This window comes from Bubalus kerabau, chromosome 20 (assembly GCF_029407905.1).
Source record: "Bubalus kerabau isolate K-KA32 ecotype Philippines breed swamp buffalo chromosome 20, PCC_UOA_SB_1v2, whole genome shotgun sequence".
Classification (NCBI taxonomy): domain Eukaryota; kingdom Metazoa; phylum Chordata; class Mammalia; order Artiodactyla; family Bovidae; genus Bubalus; species Bubalus kerabau.
Window position 1 is genome coordinate 9208438 of NC_073643.1, and position 13981 is coordinate 9222418.

At 47.0% G+C, this 13981-nt stretch overlaps 1 protein-coding gene across 1 annotated transcript in view; it reads left to right on the top strand.

Annotated features, from left to right (window-relative positions):
* Nucleotides 1–5358: 5358 nt before the first annotated feature.
* Nucleotides 5359–13981, top strand: part of CRTAP (cartilage associated protein) — a 34562-nt gene continuing 25939 nt past the window's right edge. Inside the window, exons 1-2 of the mRNA XM_055558214.1 lie at nt 5359–6499; nt 10077–10226. Coding sequence (XP_055414189.1) covers nt 6029–6499; nt 10077–10226 — 621 coding nt within the window. The 5' untranslated portion in view covers nt 5359–6028. The remainder of the gene's footprint in view (nt 6500–10076; nt 10227–13981) is intronic.

The window sequence follows — 13981 nt, forward strand, 5'->3', positions numbered from 1 at the left end:
TTCTTCCTTTTTCCCTTCTTGCCTCCAGCAGTCTTCTGTTCCTTTTGTTCAGGTCCTTCAAGACTTAGAGAATGACCTCTTGCAAGAAACTTTCCCAGACTCACCTTCAGACTAGGTTAGTGCTACAGACTGAAGGTTTGTGCCCCTCCCCAAATTTATATGTTGAAACCTAATCCTCAAAGTGATGGTATTTGGAAATGAGGTCTTTGAAGTCTTCGGAGTGATTAGCTCATAAGGATGGGGCCTTCATGGATGGGATTAGTGCCCTTGAAAAGGAGACCCCCCAGGGACTTCTCTCTGATGGGCTGCCTTTCAGTCCAGAGACCACGGGTTCAGTTCCAGGTTGGGGAACTAAAATCCCACATGCCATGAGGTATGGCCACACATTTATTAAGAGACAGAGAGAGTCCAGTGGTTAGGACCAGGTGCTTTCACTGCAGTGGCCCAGGGTTCAGTCCCTGGTCAGACAACTAAGATCCAGCAAGCCATGCAGCCAAAGTAAAAAAAGAGAGACTCCTTGAGGACTTAGGTCTGCCCCAGGTGTGGAGGTGACACAGTGCTTGGATTTCAGGGACCCTGGCACGTATGGGTACCCATGGCTGATTCATGTTGCTGTATGGCAGAAACCAACACAATATTGTAAAGCAATTATCTTTCAATTAAAAATTGGTATTTTTTTTTTTAAAGAGGGAGAGACACCAGAAAGTTCCCTTGCCCCTTCCATCCATGAACCATAGAGCAGGTTCTCTGACACCAAACCTGGCAACACCTTGATCTTGGGGTTCTCAGCCTCCAGACCACGAGAAATAAATTTCAGTCTATGAGCCATCCACTGGGCCTGTGATAGCAGCCGGAAGTCACTAAGATAGTTATCCAACCCTCTTTGGGGTCCACATAACACTGTCTCCAGCTCTAATGGTGGGTAATTAAAGGTTTGCTTATCTGTCTTCTCAAGACTTTGAGGGAACAAGTTGACGTTTCTTTAATACAGTGCCTGTCACACAATAGTTGACTATAGGTTAATGGAACAAATGCAAAAAAATATAGATGTCTTACCTCTACTGAACTGGAAGTTCCTTGTAGTCAAGGATGTATGTCTGATTCATCTTTGCATTCCGTGCCAAGGGCAGGACCTGGTCTAAGGTAGGTGCTGAACAGTGTAGTGAAAGAATGAATAAATTCATGATACTAAAGAAAATTTGTAATTTAAGTCACCTGAGGGGCCTTCCACCTTATAGGAAATCATGATCCAAACGTTTTGTTTATGGTTCCTTTTTCATTCCAGTTTTATCTTGTATGTTTGTATGTTGTTGTTCAGCCTCTCAGTCGTGTCTGACTCTTTGTGACCCCGTGGACTGCAGCAGCACACCAGGCTCCCTTATCCTCCCCCCGAGGTTGGGTAAACTCTTTCCATTGAATTGGTGATGTCATCTAACCATCTCATCCTCTGTTGCCCCCTCTTCTCCTGCCCTCAGTCTTTCTCAGCATTAGGGTCTTTTCCAATGAGTCGACTCTGCATCAGGTGGCCAAAGTATTGGAGCTTCAGGTTCAGCATCAGTCCTTCCAATGCATAGTCAGGGTTGATTTACTTTAGGAGGGACTGGTTTGATCTTTGCCATCCAAGGGACTCTCAAGAGTCTTCTCTAGCACCACAGTTCAAAGCACCCTGATAGCTCAGTTGGTAAAGAATCTGCCTGCAATGCAGGAGACCCCAGTTCAATTCCAGGTCAGGAAGATCTGCTGGAGAAGGGATAGGCTACCCAGTCCAGTGTTCTTGGGCTTCCCTGTGGCTCAGCTGGTAAAGAATCCGCCTGCAATGTGGGAGACCTGGGTTCGATCCCTGGGTTGGGAAGATCCCCTGGAGAAGGGAAAGGCTACCCACTCTAGTACCCAGGCCTGAAGAATTCCATGGACTGTATAGTGCATGGGATGGCAGAGTTGGACACTACTGAGCAACTTTCACTTTCAACCTTCTTTATGGTCTAACGCTCACATCCGTACATGACTACTGGAAAAACCATATTTGTTTGTATGAGGTAAGACTCTATTACTTGCATTCCTAAATAATATTTTGTGTACTTTGGCATACTTTTAAACTTTAGACAAGTGGAATCGTTCTTTTTAAGGCTAAACTGTGTTGTTATGTATAGCTGTAATTCTTTAATTATTCCTGGCTGTAAAATCTTGTCCTACGTGTGCATCTTCTCTCTAAAACCACAAACAAAAAAATCCACTTTTGTTTTTACACGGTTATTTCTGCTTTCTGCTATCAGGAACTGTGCTACTGTATCATACCGAAAACACTTATTAAATACAAAAGAAAAAAATGAAGTGGAGAAAATGGAAACAACCTTAACAAGGTAATCACAATTGGCATCAATGATAAGGGGCTGACAGTGGGTTCCTCCAGTGATGTCTGAGAAGGACTGTATTCTAGTCCAGCGGTCCCCAACCTTTTTGGCATCCGGGACCAGTTTCATGGAAGACAGTTTTTCCAGGGACTGGGGCGTGGGAGGGTGTATGGGGGGAATGGTTTTGGGATGATTCAAGTGCGTTACATTTACTTTATCTCTATTATTATTACATTGTGATAGACAATAAAATAATTCTACAGCTTACCATAATGCAGAATCAGTGGGAGCCCTGAGCTTGTTTTCCTGCAGCTAGACGGTCCCATCTGGGGTGATGGGAGAGCAATGGGGAGCGGCTACAAATACAGATGAAGCTTCACTCACCTCCTGTTGTGGCCCGGTTCCTAACAGACCACAGACCAATATCAGTTTGTTGCCTGGCCTCTGGGGACCCCTGTTCTAGTCCAGAGACCTTAATCTGAATCTAATCATGAAGAAACAGCAGAGAAACCTCAACGGAGGACTTTTTATAAAATAACTGGCCTGTATTCTTAAAAATAATTCTATTTATTTTCAGCTGTGCTGGGTCTTCCACACTGTGCAGGCTTTTCTTGTCTCAGAGGCTACTCTCTAGTTGCAGTGTTCAGGCTTTCGTTGCACAGCATGGGCTGTAGGCGGCCCGTGGGCTCAATAGCTGCAGCTCTGGGATTCTAGAGCACAGGCTCAGTAGTTGTGGTGCATGGGCTTAGTTGCTCTGAGGCATGTGGGATCTTCTGGGACCAGGAATCAAACCTGTCTCCTGCATTGGCAGGCGGATTCTTTACCACTGAGCCCCCAGGGAAGACCCCTGTATTCTTTTTTTGAACTAGACTGGAGCAGTTTTAGGTTTGCAGCAACGCTGAATGAACGGCACAGAGGTTTCCCATCTACTCTCCACACAGCCTCTCCCGCTATCAGAATCCCACACCAGATGGGTCGCCTAGTACAGCCAATGAAGCTGCTTTCATTCAATATGATCACCCAAAGCCCATGACTTCCATTAGGGCTCACTCTTGATACTGCATATTCTCTGGGTTTTGAGAAATGTATCATGATATCCATCCACCATTATAGTATCACACAGAAGAGTCTGGCTGCCCTGAAAGTCCTCTTCTGTGCCTGTTTATCCCTCTCTCCCCGTATCACCTGGCAATCAGTGATCCCTTTACTGTTCTCAAAGTTCTGCCTTTTCCAGAATGTCACATAGTTGGGGGAATTCCTTGATGGTCCATTGCTTGGGACTACACATTCTCACTGCTGAGGGCCCAGGTTCAGTCCCTGGTTGGGGAGCTAAGATCTCACAAGCAGTGCAGTGCAGCCAACAACAACAACAAAAAACAAATAAATAAAACCCCCAAACATAACATCATATGTAGTTGGAATCATACAGTATATAGTCTTTCATATATAACCTTCTTTTACATAGTAAAATATATTTAAGTTTCCTCCATGTTTTTTTGTGGTGGAATAGCTCATTTCTTTTTAGTGCTGAGTAATCCTTGGAAGAAAAGTTATGACCAACCTAGACAGCATATTCGAAAGCAGAGACATTACTTTGCCAACAAAGGTCTGTCTAGTCAAGGCTATGGTTTTTCCAGTGGTCATGTATGGAAGTGAGAGTTGTACTGTGAAGAAAGCTGAGCGCTGAAGAATTGGTGCTTTTGAACTGTGGTGTTGGAGAAGACTCTTGAGAGTCCCTTGGACTGCAAAGAGAACCAACCAGTCCATTCTGAAGGAGATCAGCCCTGGGATTTTTTTGGAAGGAATGATGCTAAAGCTGAAACTCCAGTACTTTGGCCACCTCATGCGAAGAGTTAACTCATTGGAAAAGACTCTGATGCTGGGAGGGATTGGGGGCAGGAGGAGAAGGGGACGACAGAGGATGAGATGGCTGGATGGCATCACCGACTCGATGGACGTGAGTCTCAGTGAACTCCGGGAGATGGTGATGGACAGGGAGGCCTGGCGTGCTGCGATTCATGGGGTCGCAAAGAGTCGGACACGACTGAGCGACTGAAGTGAGCTGAACTGAATAGGCGTGTGGTGGATCTCACTGTTGTTTTGGCCTGTACTCTTAGTGTCAATAGCATAACAATAAAATCTGAAGGTTCGGATTCTAGAACATTAGATAGAAGAAACAACTAGATACAATACATGATATTGGACGGTTTCCTGCCCCGGGGGAAAACGTACTATACAAGACATTGTTGTTGTTTTTTAGTCCAAACAACAACAGTTGGGACTGAACCCACCTCCCTTGTGTCTCCTGCATTGGGAAGCAGACTTGTTTTTTACCACTGAGTCACCAGTGCATCTCCCACAACTCCTGCGTTGCAGGCAGAGTGTTTACTGCGGAGCCACAAGGGAAGCCCGTAAAAGACATTATTAGTTGACAAAACTGGAATAGGGGATATAGATTAGTGAATTTGATCATTAATGAATTTGAGCATTGTAGTTTCATTCCTAGGTGGGGCAGTGGTAAAGAATCCACCTGCCGATGCAGGAGACGCGGCTTCAATTCCTGGGTGGGGAAGATCCCCTGGAGAAGGAAATGGCAACCCACTCCAGTATGAGCCTGGAGAATCCTATGGACAGAGGAGCCTGGCAGGCTCCATGGGATTGCAAAGAGTCAAACACGACTGAGCGCAACAGAGAGTTTCGGTTCCTAGGACATACATACTAAAAGATTAAAGGGTAAATGGCCTGATGTATGCAATCTTCTCTCAAATGATTCAGAAAAAGAAATGTGGCATAAGTTATTCATTTGTAAATGTGTATAAAGGATATATAGGAGTTGTATGTACTATCCTTGCAATTTTTTGTAAATTATTTAAAAATAAAAATTTAAGTAATTACAATTACAATGCTGGGACTTAATCACTGGCAGTCCACTGGTTAGGACTTGGCGCTCCCACTGCTGGGACGGGTGTGCTCTGTGGTCGGGGAACTAAGATCCCTGAAAGTCGAGTGGTGCGGCCAAAAAATTTAATAATGATAAAATAACAGTACTGCCTTTAACATTCCATCCACATCTTTTGATGCACACATACAAGCTTCTCGAGTGTATTCTGAAGCGTGGAATCGCAATCATAAGGTGTGTGCATCTTCAACTTGATTTGCTCAATAGTTTACAAAGTGCCACCGACATCCTTATTAATTTTATATATGCACTGTCTCTCTCTCTCTCACTGAAATGTAAGGTCGTTCGTGGACCCGCAGCATTAACCTCACTAGGGTGCTGGTTAGAACTGCAAACCCTCAGATCCCCATCTCTGCCAGATTTGGTGAAAGAGAAACTCTGGAGTCACTTGTGAATCTGCGTTTTTCAAAAGTCCTCTAAATGATTCCAAAGTCTAAGCAGCGCTGATCCGTCAGGGCCGCGTCTGGCTTCCAGACCGCCTTCTCTAAAGGAGCGATCAGTGGAGCCGGGGATCAAATGTTAGACACGCAGAAACTAGAGGGCAGCGCGCCTCCCTAGGACACCCTCACCGTACGGGCAGCTTCGCCCGGACCCCCCGGCTGGTGGGGAGGGGCGGCCGGACGGGGCGGGCCTGAGGCTGGCGTCTCCGCCTCTTCAGCGTTCGGCTCCCTTTTCTTTTCCTTCTTTCTCCTCTCTTTCCTTCCTTCCGCCTGGAGCTATGGAGCCGGGGCGCCGGGCGGCCGCGGCGCTGCTGGCGCTGCTATGCGCGGTATGCGCGCTGCACTCGGGGCGCGCCCAGTACGAGCGCTACAGCTTCCGCAGCTTCCCGCGGGACGAGCTGATGCCGCTCGAGTCGGCCTACCGGCACGCGCTGGACCAGTACAGCAGCGAGCACTGGGCGGAGAGCGTGGGCTACTTGGAGATCAGCCTGCGGCTGCACCGCCTGCTACGGGACAGCGAGGCCTTCTGCCACCGCAACTGCAGCGCGGCGCCGCAGCCCGAGCCCACCGCCGGCCTCGCGCGCTACCCGGAGTTGGGCCTCTTCGGGGGCCTGCTGCGCCGAGCGCACTGCCTCAAACGCTGCAAGCAGGGCCTGCCGGCCTTCCGCCAGTCGCAACCCAGCCGCGAAGTACTGGCGGACTTCCAGCGCCGAGAGCCCTACAAGTTCCTGCAGTTCGCCTACTTCAAGGCAAGTCCGGTCGCCCCGCCCTACGCTTAGGCCCCGCCCCGCGCCGCGGTTAGGCCCGCCCCTAGACCCCTGCCTGGTGCCTGCGTCCTGGGCCCGGTCGCACTGCCGTTTCTAGACTTATTTCGCACTCAGCGTGGCTAAGGGAGACCTTCAAATCCTCTGCCTTGTATTCTATTTCATAGATAAAGATGAAAAATACTTTTCTTGAAGGGTGGTTCTGAGGCAGAGGATGTATATCTAAGGACTAGCACAGTGTTACTTGAAGACAGACTTCTGTTTTTAGCCGATACCATCAAAATCCCTTTTCTCAAGTGAGTAGGGCGGGAGAGGACCTGCGGGGCCGGTCAGTCTCTTTTAAAGAGGAATTTAAAAGGGCAGGGCTCCTTGGAAGGACACTTGCCTGCCTGGAGGAGGAGAACCTGAGCGCTGTGATTCCTCAGGGCGGGCGCTCTCCGCTGGCTTTCATCTACAGTGTAACGCGGTTGTCTTCCTCCTTTTTATGACTGTTTGCATTCCGTATGTGATTGCTGGCTAAAAATAGCCACAAATTGCAGTTGTCTACGGCCCTTACACTGGGGACCCTGAAGTTTTAAGAACGGGCTGAATTCCCTTTAACTGGATAAAGAGGCTTTAGCTTGGCGGGTCTTCAATGGGTTTTGCCAAGAGAGCCCTCTTAAAGCTGTTTCCACTTTATTGGAAAACGATTTGGTAAACTCTGTCTTTGGGCTGCAAGATCTGCTTTTCATATTTCTCTGAAACGGGTCCACGTGTATGTTGCATTCGTATGGGCCATAAAATAGCACAAAACCCTAAATAGGAGAAAAACTGGGTTATTTCTATGCCTGCTACAGCTTTATATAAAGTAGATTTGTGAATGCTTGTCCTAGCAAAAAAAAAAAAAAAAAAAAAAAAACAGTTTTAAAATAGACCAGGGATGAGATTAATACATTTCCGGAACTCAGAAATGATGGCTGACTCATACAAGCACTATATTTTTACGCTGAAAAAGACTCATTTAATCCTCTTTTTTGTAGCGCTTTTGGCACATACAGTATGAGCCAAATTTGAGTCACATAATCAAGGGGGAAACGTTTTATTTTTAAACCTGGAGAATAATGGAAGCTCTGATTTCTTTAAAATACGGATGAATGTGAAACGAGGCAAAAGGGGAGGAACAGTTAATTCAGGGTGACCGGAAGGCAGGGGTTTCGTCCATCGTGGCATCCGCAAAGGCTAGGAAATTCATAACTTCTCTTCAAAACCCTTTACAGGTCTTGTGACAATCACTTACTTAAAGTCAGGAAAGGGAATTCCCCGGTGGTCCGGTGGTTAGGGCTGTGGGCTTCCACAGGGGTCTAGGGGGGTTTGGGAGAGGGAGGGGCGGAAGAGGAGGCGAGGGGGCCGGGGGCGGAGGCGGGGTTGGCGGGGGAGGGGAGGGGGGTGCAGGGAGACAGTCCCACTCCAGGCCGCTAGATGGCATTCCTCAGACATCAGCACGGATATCTGGAAGGGCAGGCTCTGCCATTATCTCCAAATGACTGGGCTCGCGTATCTGGGGCAGTTTCTGCCCAGGCTGTTTGCTGCCCTTTGATTCTCAGAAATCCAGACCGTGCCAAATATTCCTTTATTTTCTCTCTCCAAACAGAATTCCCTAATTCCTGTCCCCGAGGCTCCCTCTGGATTGGCTGAAGGAGTCTCCCTCCACATGTATGGGTCCCCCCCACCTCCCTCCCCCAGACTGTGCTGTGATTTCAGGGCATGGAGGGGCCATGACATCCATGGTGGGGGAGGGGCCCTCTGCCACTCGTGTGTCCACACAGGGAGGTGTCCCCATCCCTTTCTGCGAGCTTTTTCACTCACCTCATGGCACCTCCTTCTTCCCTGAAGACTTCTGGGCTCTGCCTGCAGGTACCAAACCTGAGGATCAAGGGCCACAGACCTTGCTGCCCCTGCAGACCCCAAGGAGGGAGTTTTTTCTAGCCTAGAGGATTCCTCTTCTTCCTCCTTTTTTTTTTTTTTTTTTTTGGCCATGTGGCATGGCATGCATCTGAGTTCCCCAACCAGGGATTGAACCCATATCTCCTGCAGTGGAACCTCGGGTCTGGAACCGACAGGGAAATCCTTCCTCTGTCTTCTTCTTCCAGGCCAGTCAGCTTCTTCCTGCAGTTCCCTCTCTCAATTTCCTCTTCTTCACATACTTGCCAAGTTCTCTAAGGAGTACAAGGGCTTTGGTCATACCTCTATGTCCTGACCTCCTCTGAGGCAGTGAGACTCAGAATCAGCTGATCAGCACCGAATGGGGAGAAGAGAGAGAGGGGGAAAGAGAGGGAAACATGAATTAATTTCATGAAAATATTATGCAGTCGTGGTGTCCTGTCCAAGTCACTGGTACTTACCGAGTCCTGCCTTGTCCTAAGAACTCTGCCAGCTGCCAGGAATGCAGAAGACAGGATGACATAAAAGAGGCTCATGGTCCAGTGGTTAAGACTCCTCACTCCCAATATAGAGAGCCTGGGTTTGATCCCTGGTTAGGAAACTAGACCCCACATGCTGCAACTAAGACCCAGCACAGCCAAATTAATTAATTAAATAAATATACATACTTATATCCCCTGATAAATATATACCTTGATAACTCAGCTGATAAAGAATCTGCCTGCAATGCAAGAGACCCCAGTTCGATTCCTGGGTTGGGAAGTTCCCTTGGAGAAGGGATAGGCTACCAACTCCAGTATTCTTGGGCTTCCCTGGTGGTTCAGCTGGTAAAGAATCCGCTTGCAAGGCGGGAGACCTGGGTTCGATCCCTGGGTTGGAAAGATACCAAGGGAGGACTCACTTTCATGTAAAAGCAGGGATCTTCCTCCCAGCCCCCAGGATTCACTTCCTAGAACAGCACCTGTCCTGTAGAGGCTCTCAACAAATATTTGCTGAGTGAATGGATGAGTGAATGAGGAGGTGGTGGGGGTCCTCGGGAAGATGAAACAGAGGTTCTGTGAGAGACCCGGGAAAATACTGATCTATCTGTCAAGGTTCTGGCAGAAAAGATGTGATATAGTTATACAGGGTAACTGGAGGAATACTTACGAATAAGGCGGTTACTTACAAAAGCTGGGGTGAGACCCACCTCCCAGGCCAGAAGGTGTAACGTGGATGGAGAGAGACTAGATGGAGAGACCTTCAATTAAGGGAAGGAGCCAGGACGAAAACAGCCCAGCCTTATTCTCTTCCCTTCCTTCAGTCTCCTGTTGGGCACCTGTTGGGGCTGAACCCACTGAAAGCTAGAGGGCAAGGGAGTCCACAGGGACAGTCCGTACGCCAGCCTCCTGGGCAGGGCAGGGTGGAGACGGCAGAGTAGATCGGGGCAGGCACAGAGGGTACATCGGCTCACCCACAGGAATGAACGCTCATGCCTTGTGGCTGGACCAGGTATGCTGGGCCTTGGAAATCACTGAGCCCTTAGCTGGAAACACTGTGTCGAAACACAAAATTGCCTAAGGACTGAACAGACGTTCTTGTTTTACAGAAATCACGCTCGCCACCCACTGAGTAGTGCTTGTCTCTCCTCTCTGGACTTTAGGCAAATAATCTTCCGAAAGCTATTGCAGCTGCTCACACCTTTCTACTGAAGCACCCTGATGACGAGATGATGAAGAGAAACATGGCTTATTACAAGAGCCTGCCCGATGCTGAGGACTACATTAAAGACTTGGAGACCAAGTTGTACGAGGTACATTTGGGGTTTTACACAGTGGTTAGTTGCAGTGTGAATTTTTGAATAAGTCTATCTTAGTGAACAGCTACTGACACTGAAGGACTGATAAGTGATTTTTGATGACATTTAATGAGTATTATGACAATAGAAATGACTGCCTTGGGATTCCCCCGGTGGTCTAGTGGTTAAGACCTCGTACTGCTAATGCAGGGGGTGCAGGTTTGATCCCTGGTCAGGGAACTGGATTCCACATGCTGTGGAGTATGGCCAAAAAATTAAAAAAAGAAGAAAAAATGATTGCCTTTTTAACACCAAGTTGATCCATTTAAGAATGCAATTTTACATTGCATGGTGATTTTAAAGTCACTTTTTTTCCCTTTAAATGCTGCATTTTAGAAATATGGTCATTTGATCATTCAGTTTTAAGATGGTATAAAAATGGGTCTTGGAAATCATCTGAAAATGACTAAGAACAGAAGAACCTAGAAGTAGGTCTTCATCTCTAATGCAACTAGGAAACATGTATTTTTATACACACACACAGCACATATCTCAAGATGGAAGGGGAATAAGGTTCTAGGAGGACAGACTCAACAGGTTACAGGATATTTGAGTCTGTGCATCTGCAGAGGGGATTCTGAGGGGAATGAGTGAGGACAGTAAGAAGAGGATGAGTCCAGAGCACTTACTGCTGTCGGGGCCTGTCGAGTCTGGGCTCCAGGTGTGTGGGTACCAGTGGGGCAGGAGCAGGGGTTGAAAACAGAGGGATGGGTTGGAAGTGCCCACCGGAGCTCCTAGAGCCTCAGGTCTGATTCTAGGGTTTCCCATCATGGGACCAGACTGCAAGCTCACTTTTTCGCCAGCGGTGACCCTCAAACATTGTGGGCAAAGTCTCTTTTCTGGAGCCCATCTGGTCTCCAGGGAGGAATTCCCCAGCCTTCCACAGGGCTGGCAGAGTGTCTGAGAGCCAGTCTGGGGAGAGGGATGGCGATCTCACAGCTGAGTTGGAGGCCTCACCTGTTTCTGGGTGTCAGCCGACACCTCAGCTTGATTGCTGTGCCTGCTCCCTGGGCCTTCAGCCTTTATGGGGAGAATCTCTAGAACAGACTTGGAAGGTGTGGTCCCTTAGGGGAGCAGATGGCTGCTGGCAGGGGAAGCCAGGCTCCAACAGCTAGGTTCAGACTTTCAGCCCAGCGTTCCATCCTGCACCTCGTGCCAGCCTCTGTGGTCCCTGGTGCCTGCAGGTGTCTATGGGTTGTGTAGCTCACCTCCCGTGAGGACCCTCCTCTCTGATCATTAGGCTTTCTGTCTTTCCAAAAGTTGTTGAAATCTCTCGTCTGCTGCTTGCTCCTTTTCTGATCTCCTGTAAGAAGAATTGATCCCTTTTTACTTTCTTCCCTGTTATTGTTCACTGGGTTTGGGGAAAAGAGTTGTGTGCACATGGCCATCGCACTGTGCTTAGGGGCATCCTCTCTCTGTAGAGCTTTGTTTGTTTTCTTTTCTATTTCATTTATTTGGCTGCCTCGGGATCGTAGCTCGCAGGCTCTGGGGCATGCAGGCTCCGTAGTTGTGGCACGGGGACTTAGTTGCTCTGAGGCATGTGGGATCTTAGTTCCCTGACCAGGGGTGGAACGCATGTCCCCTGCATTGGAAGGCAGATTCTTAACCACTGGACCACCAGGGAAGTCCCTCTGCAGGGCTTTCTTTCCGCTGCCACCCTGCCATTTCTGCAGAGCCAGCGGTCTGGTATTTCTGCTTCCCCTGCCCCACACTCCCCTTTCCCCCACCCCCCATCCATCTCCAGGCAAAGCTTCAGTTCTTTGCCTGTCTTGCTTCCAGGGGATGCTGCCTGCCCAGGAGATATAAGGAGATCCATCTTCCTAACCTTAGGCTTTAAGTTGGGTGAAAATTCTAGGTCCCAGGGGTGACCTCAAATACCCTCTGTCCAGAGCAGCTGAAAACAAAACTCCCAAAGGAGAACCACATGTGTATTTCAAGACCTGTCCTTGCCCCTCCAAGTTAGCAGGTTTCTGCATGTGTCCAAAATCTCTATTTATTTCTGGTGAAGATGAAGCTGCTTCCTCAGCCCTAGTTATTCCTGGTACCTGGTGGAGGCAACAGGTAGCAGGAATTCCTTGATGTTTTCTCTGGCTGGCATGTGGCTGCCCTACCCAGGAACTCGTGCAGACGTGTAAAACTCCTAGTTTATACTTTGCTGTTAGGGCAAGGGCCATCTGACCCTTGCTTTAGCTTATCTTTTCCTTGAATTGATTTTTAAAATCAGTTTTATGGAGGTATAATTTATTTAAAACTAATCTTCTAATTTTAAGTGTATAATTCGATGAGTTTTGACAAATATGTGCAGTCATACAGCTACCACCACAATCATACAGACATTTTCTTCTCCCCTAAAAAGTTCCTGCGTTAAAAAAAAAAAAAATTGTTTTAAATTTCCCTCATACCCCTTTGCAGTCATGCCTTTGCCCCTGACCCCTGGCAGCCACTGCTCTGGTTTCTGTCCCTGGTATTTTCCTTTTTTCCTTGATTCAAACTTGATTTTATTATCAAGTATCTGCTAGTTTTTGTGTTAAATAAAATAACTGTACCACTGTGAACAGGGTAGAAAAATCTAGATGTAGGTAAGTCACTGATTGCCTTCCTAGCTGGGGAGAAGTTGCTGTGTAGCACAGGGAACCCAGTCTGGTGCTCTGTGATGACCTGGGTGGGTGGAGTGGGGGAGGGAGGGAGGCTAGACAGGGAGAGGGTGTATGCATAATTAGGGCTGATTTGCCTTGTGGTATGGCAGAAACCAGCACCACATTGTAAAACAATTTTTTTTAATAAAAAAAAAAAGAGTGAGCATAGTTTGTCCGGAGTTAAAGAGAGTCAAGCTTCATGATAATCTGATTCCTTTTGGGAGGACAAGTCTGTCTCTCTTCATGTCTGGACGTTCCTTGACTTCTCTCGGCTTTCCAGAGCCTGTTTTTTTGTTTTGTTTTTGATTGATTTACACTGTGTCAGGTGTACAGAAGAGTGATTCAGTTATACATATGTGTACATATATATATAAATATATACAGGTATATATATATTCAGATTCTTTTCTATTACACTTTATTACAAAATATTGAGTGTAGTTCCCTGTGCTATACAGTAGATCCTTGTTTATCCACTTTATATTTTATAAGATATTATGGAAAAACCCAAATGAATTTTTTGCCCAACCCTATATATAGTAATATGTAACTGTTAACCCCAAATTCCCTATATATTCCTCCTGGTCCCTTTCCCCCTTGGTAACCATAAGTTTGTTTCTCTTTCTGTGATTCTATTTCTGTTTTGTATATAAGCTCGTTTGTATCATTTTTTTAGATTCCACGTATAAGTGGTATCATAGGATATTTGTCTTTCTCTGTCTGACTTCATTCAGCATGATAATCTCTAGGTCCATCGACGTGGCATTATTTCATTCTTTTTTATATATGTATATATGTACCACATCTTTATCCATTCATCTGCTGATGGACATTTAGGTTGCTTCCACGTCTTGATTATTGTAAATAGTGCTGCTATGAACATAGTGGTGTATGTATCTTTTGGAATTAGAGTCTTCATTTTTTCTGAACATATGTCCAGGAGTGGGATGGCAGGATCATATGGTAGCTCTATTTTTAGTTTTTTTAAGGAACCTCCATACATCGTATATTCTCCATAGTGGCTGCCCCAGTCGACATCCCTCCCTTTTCTCCACACCCTCTCCAGCGTTTTTT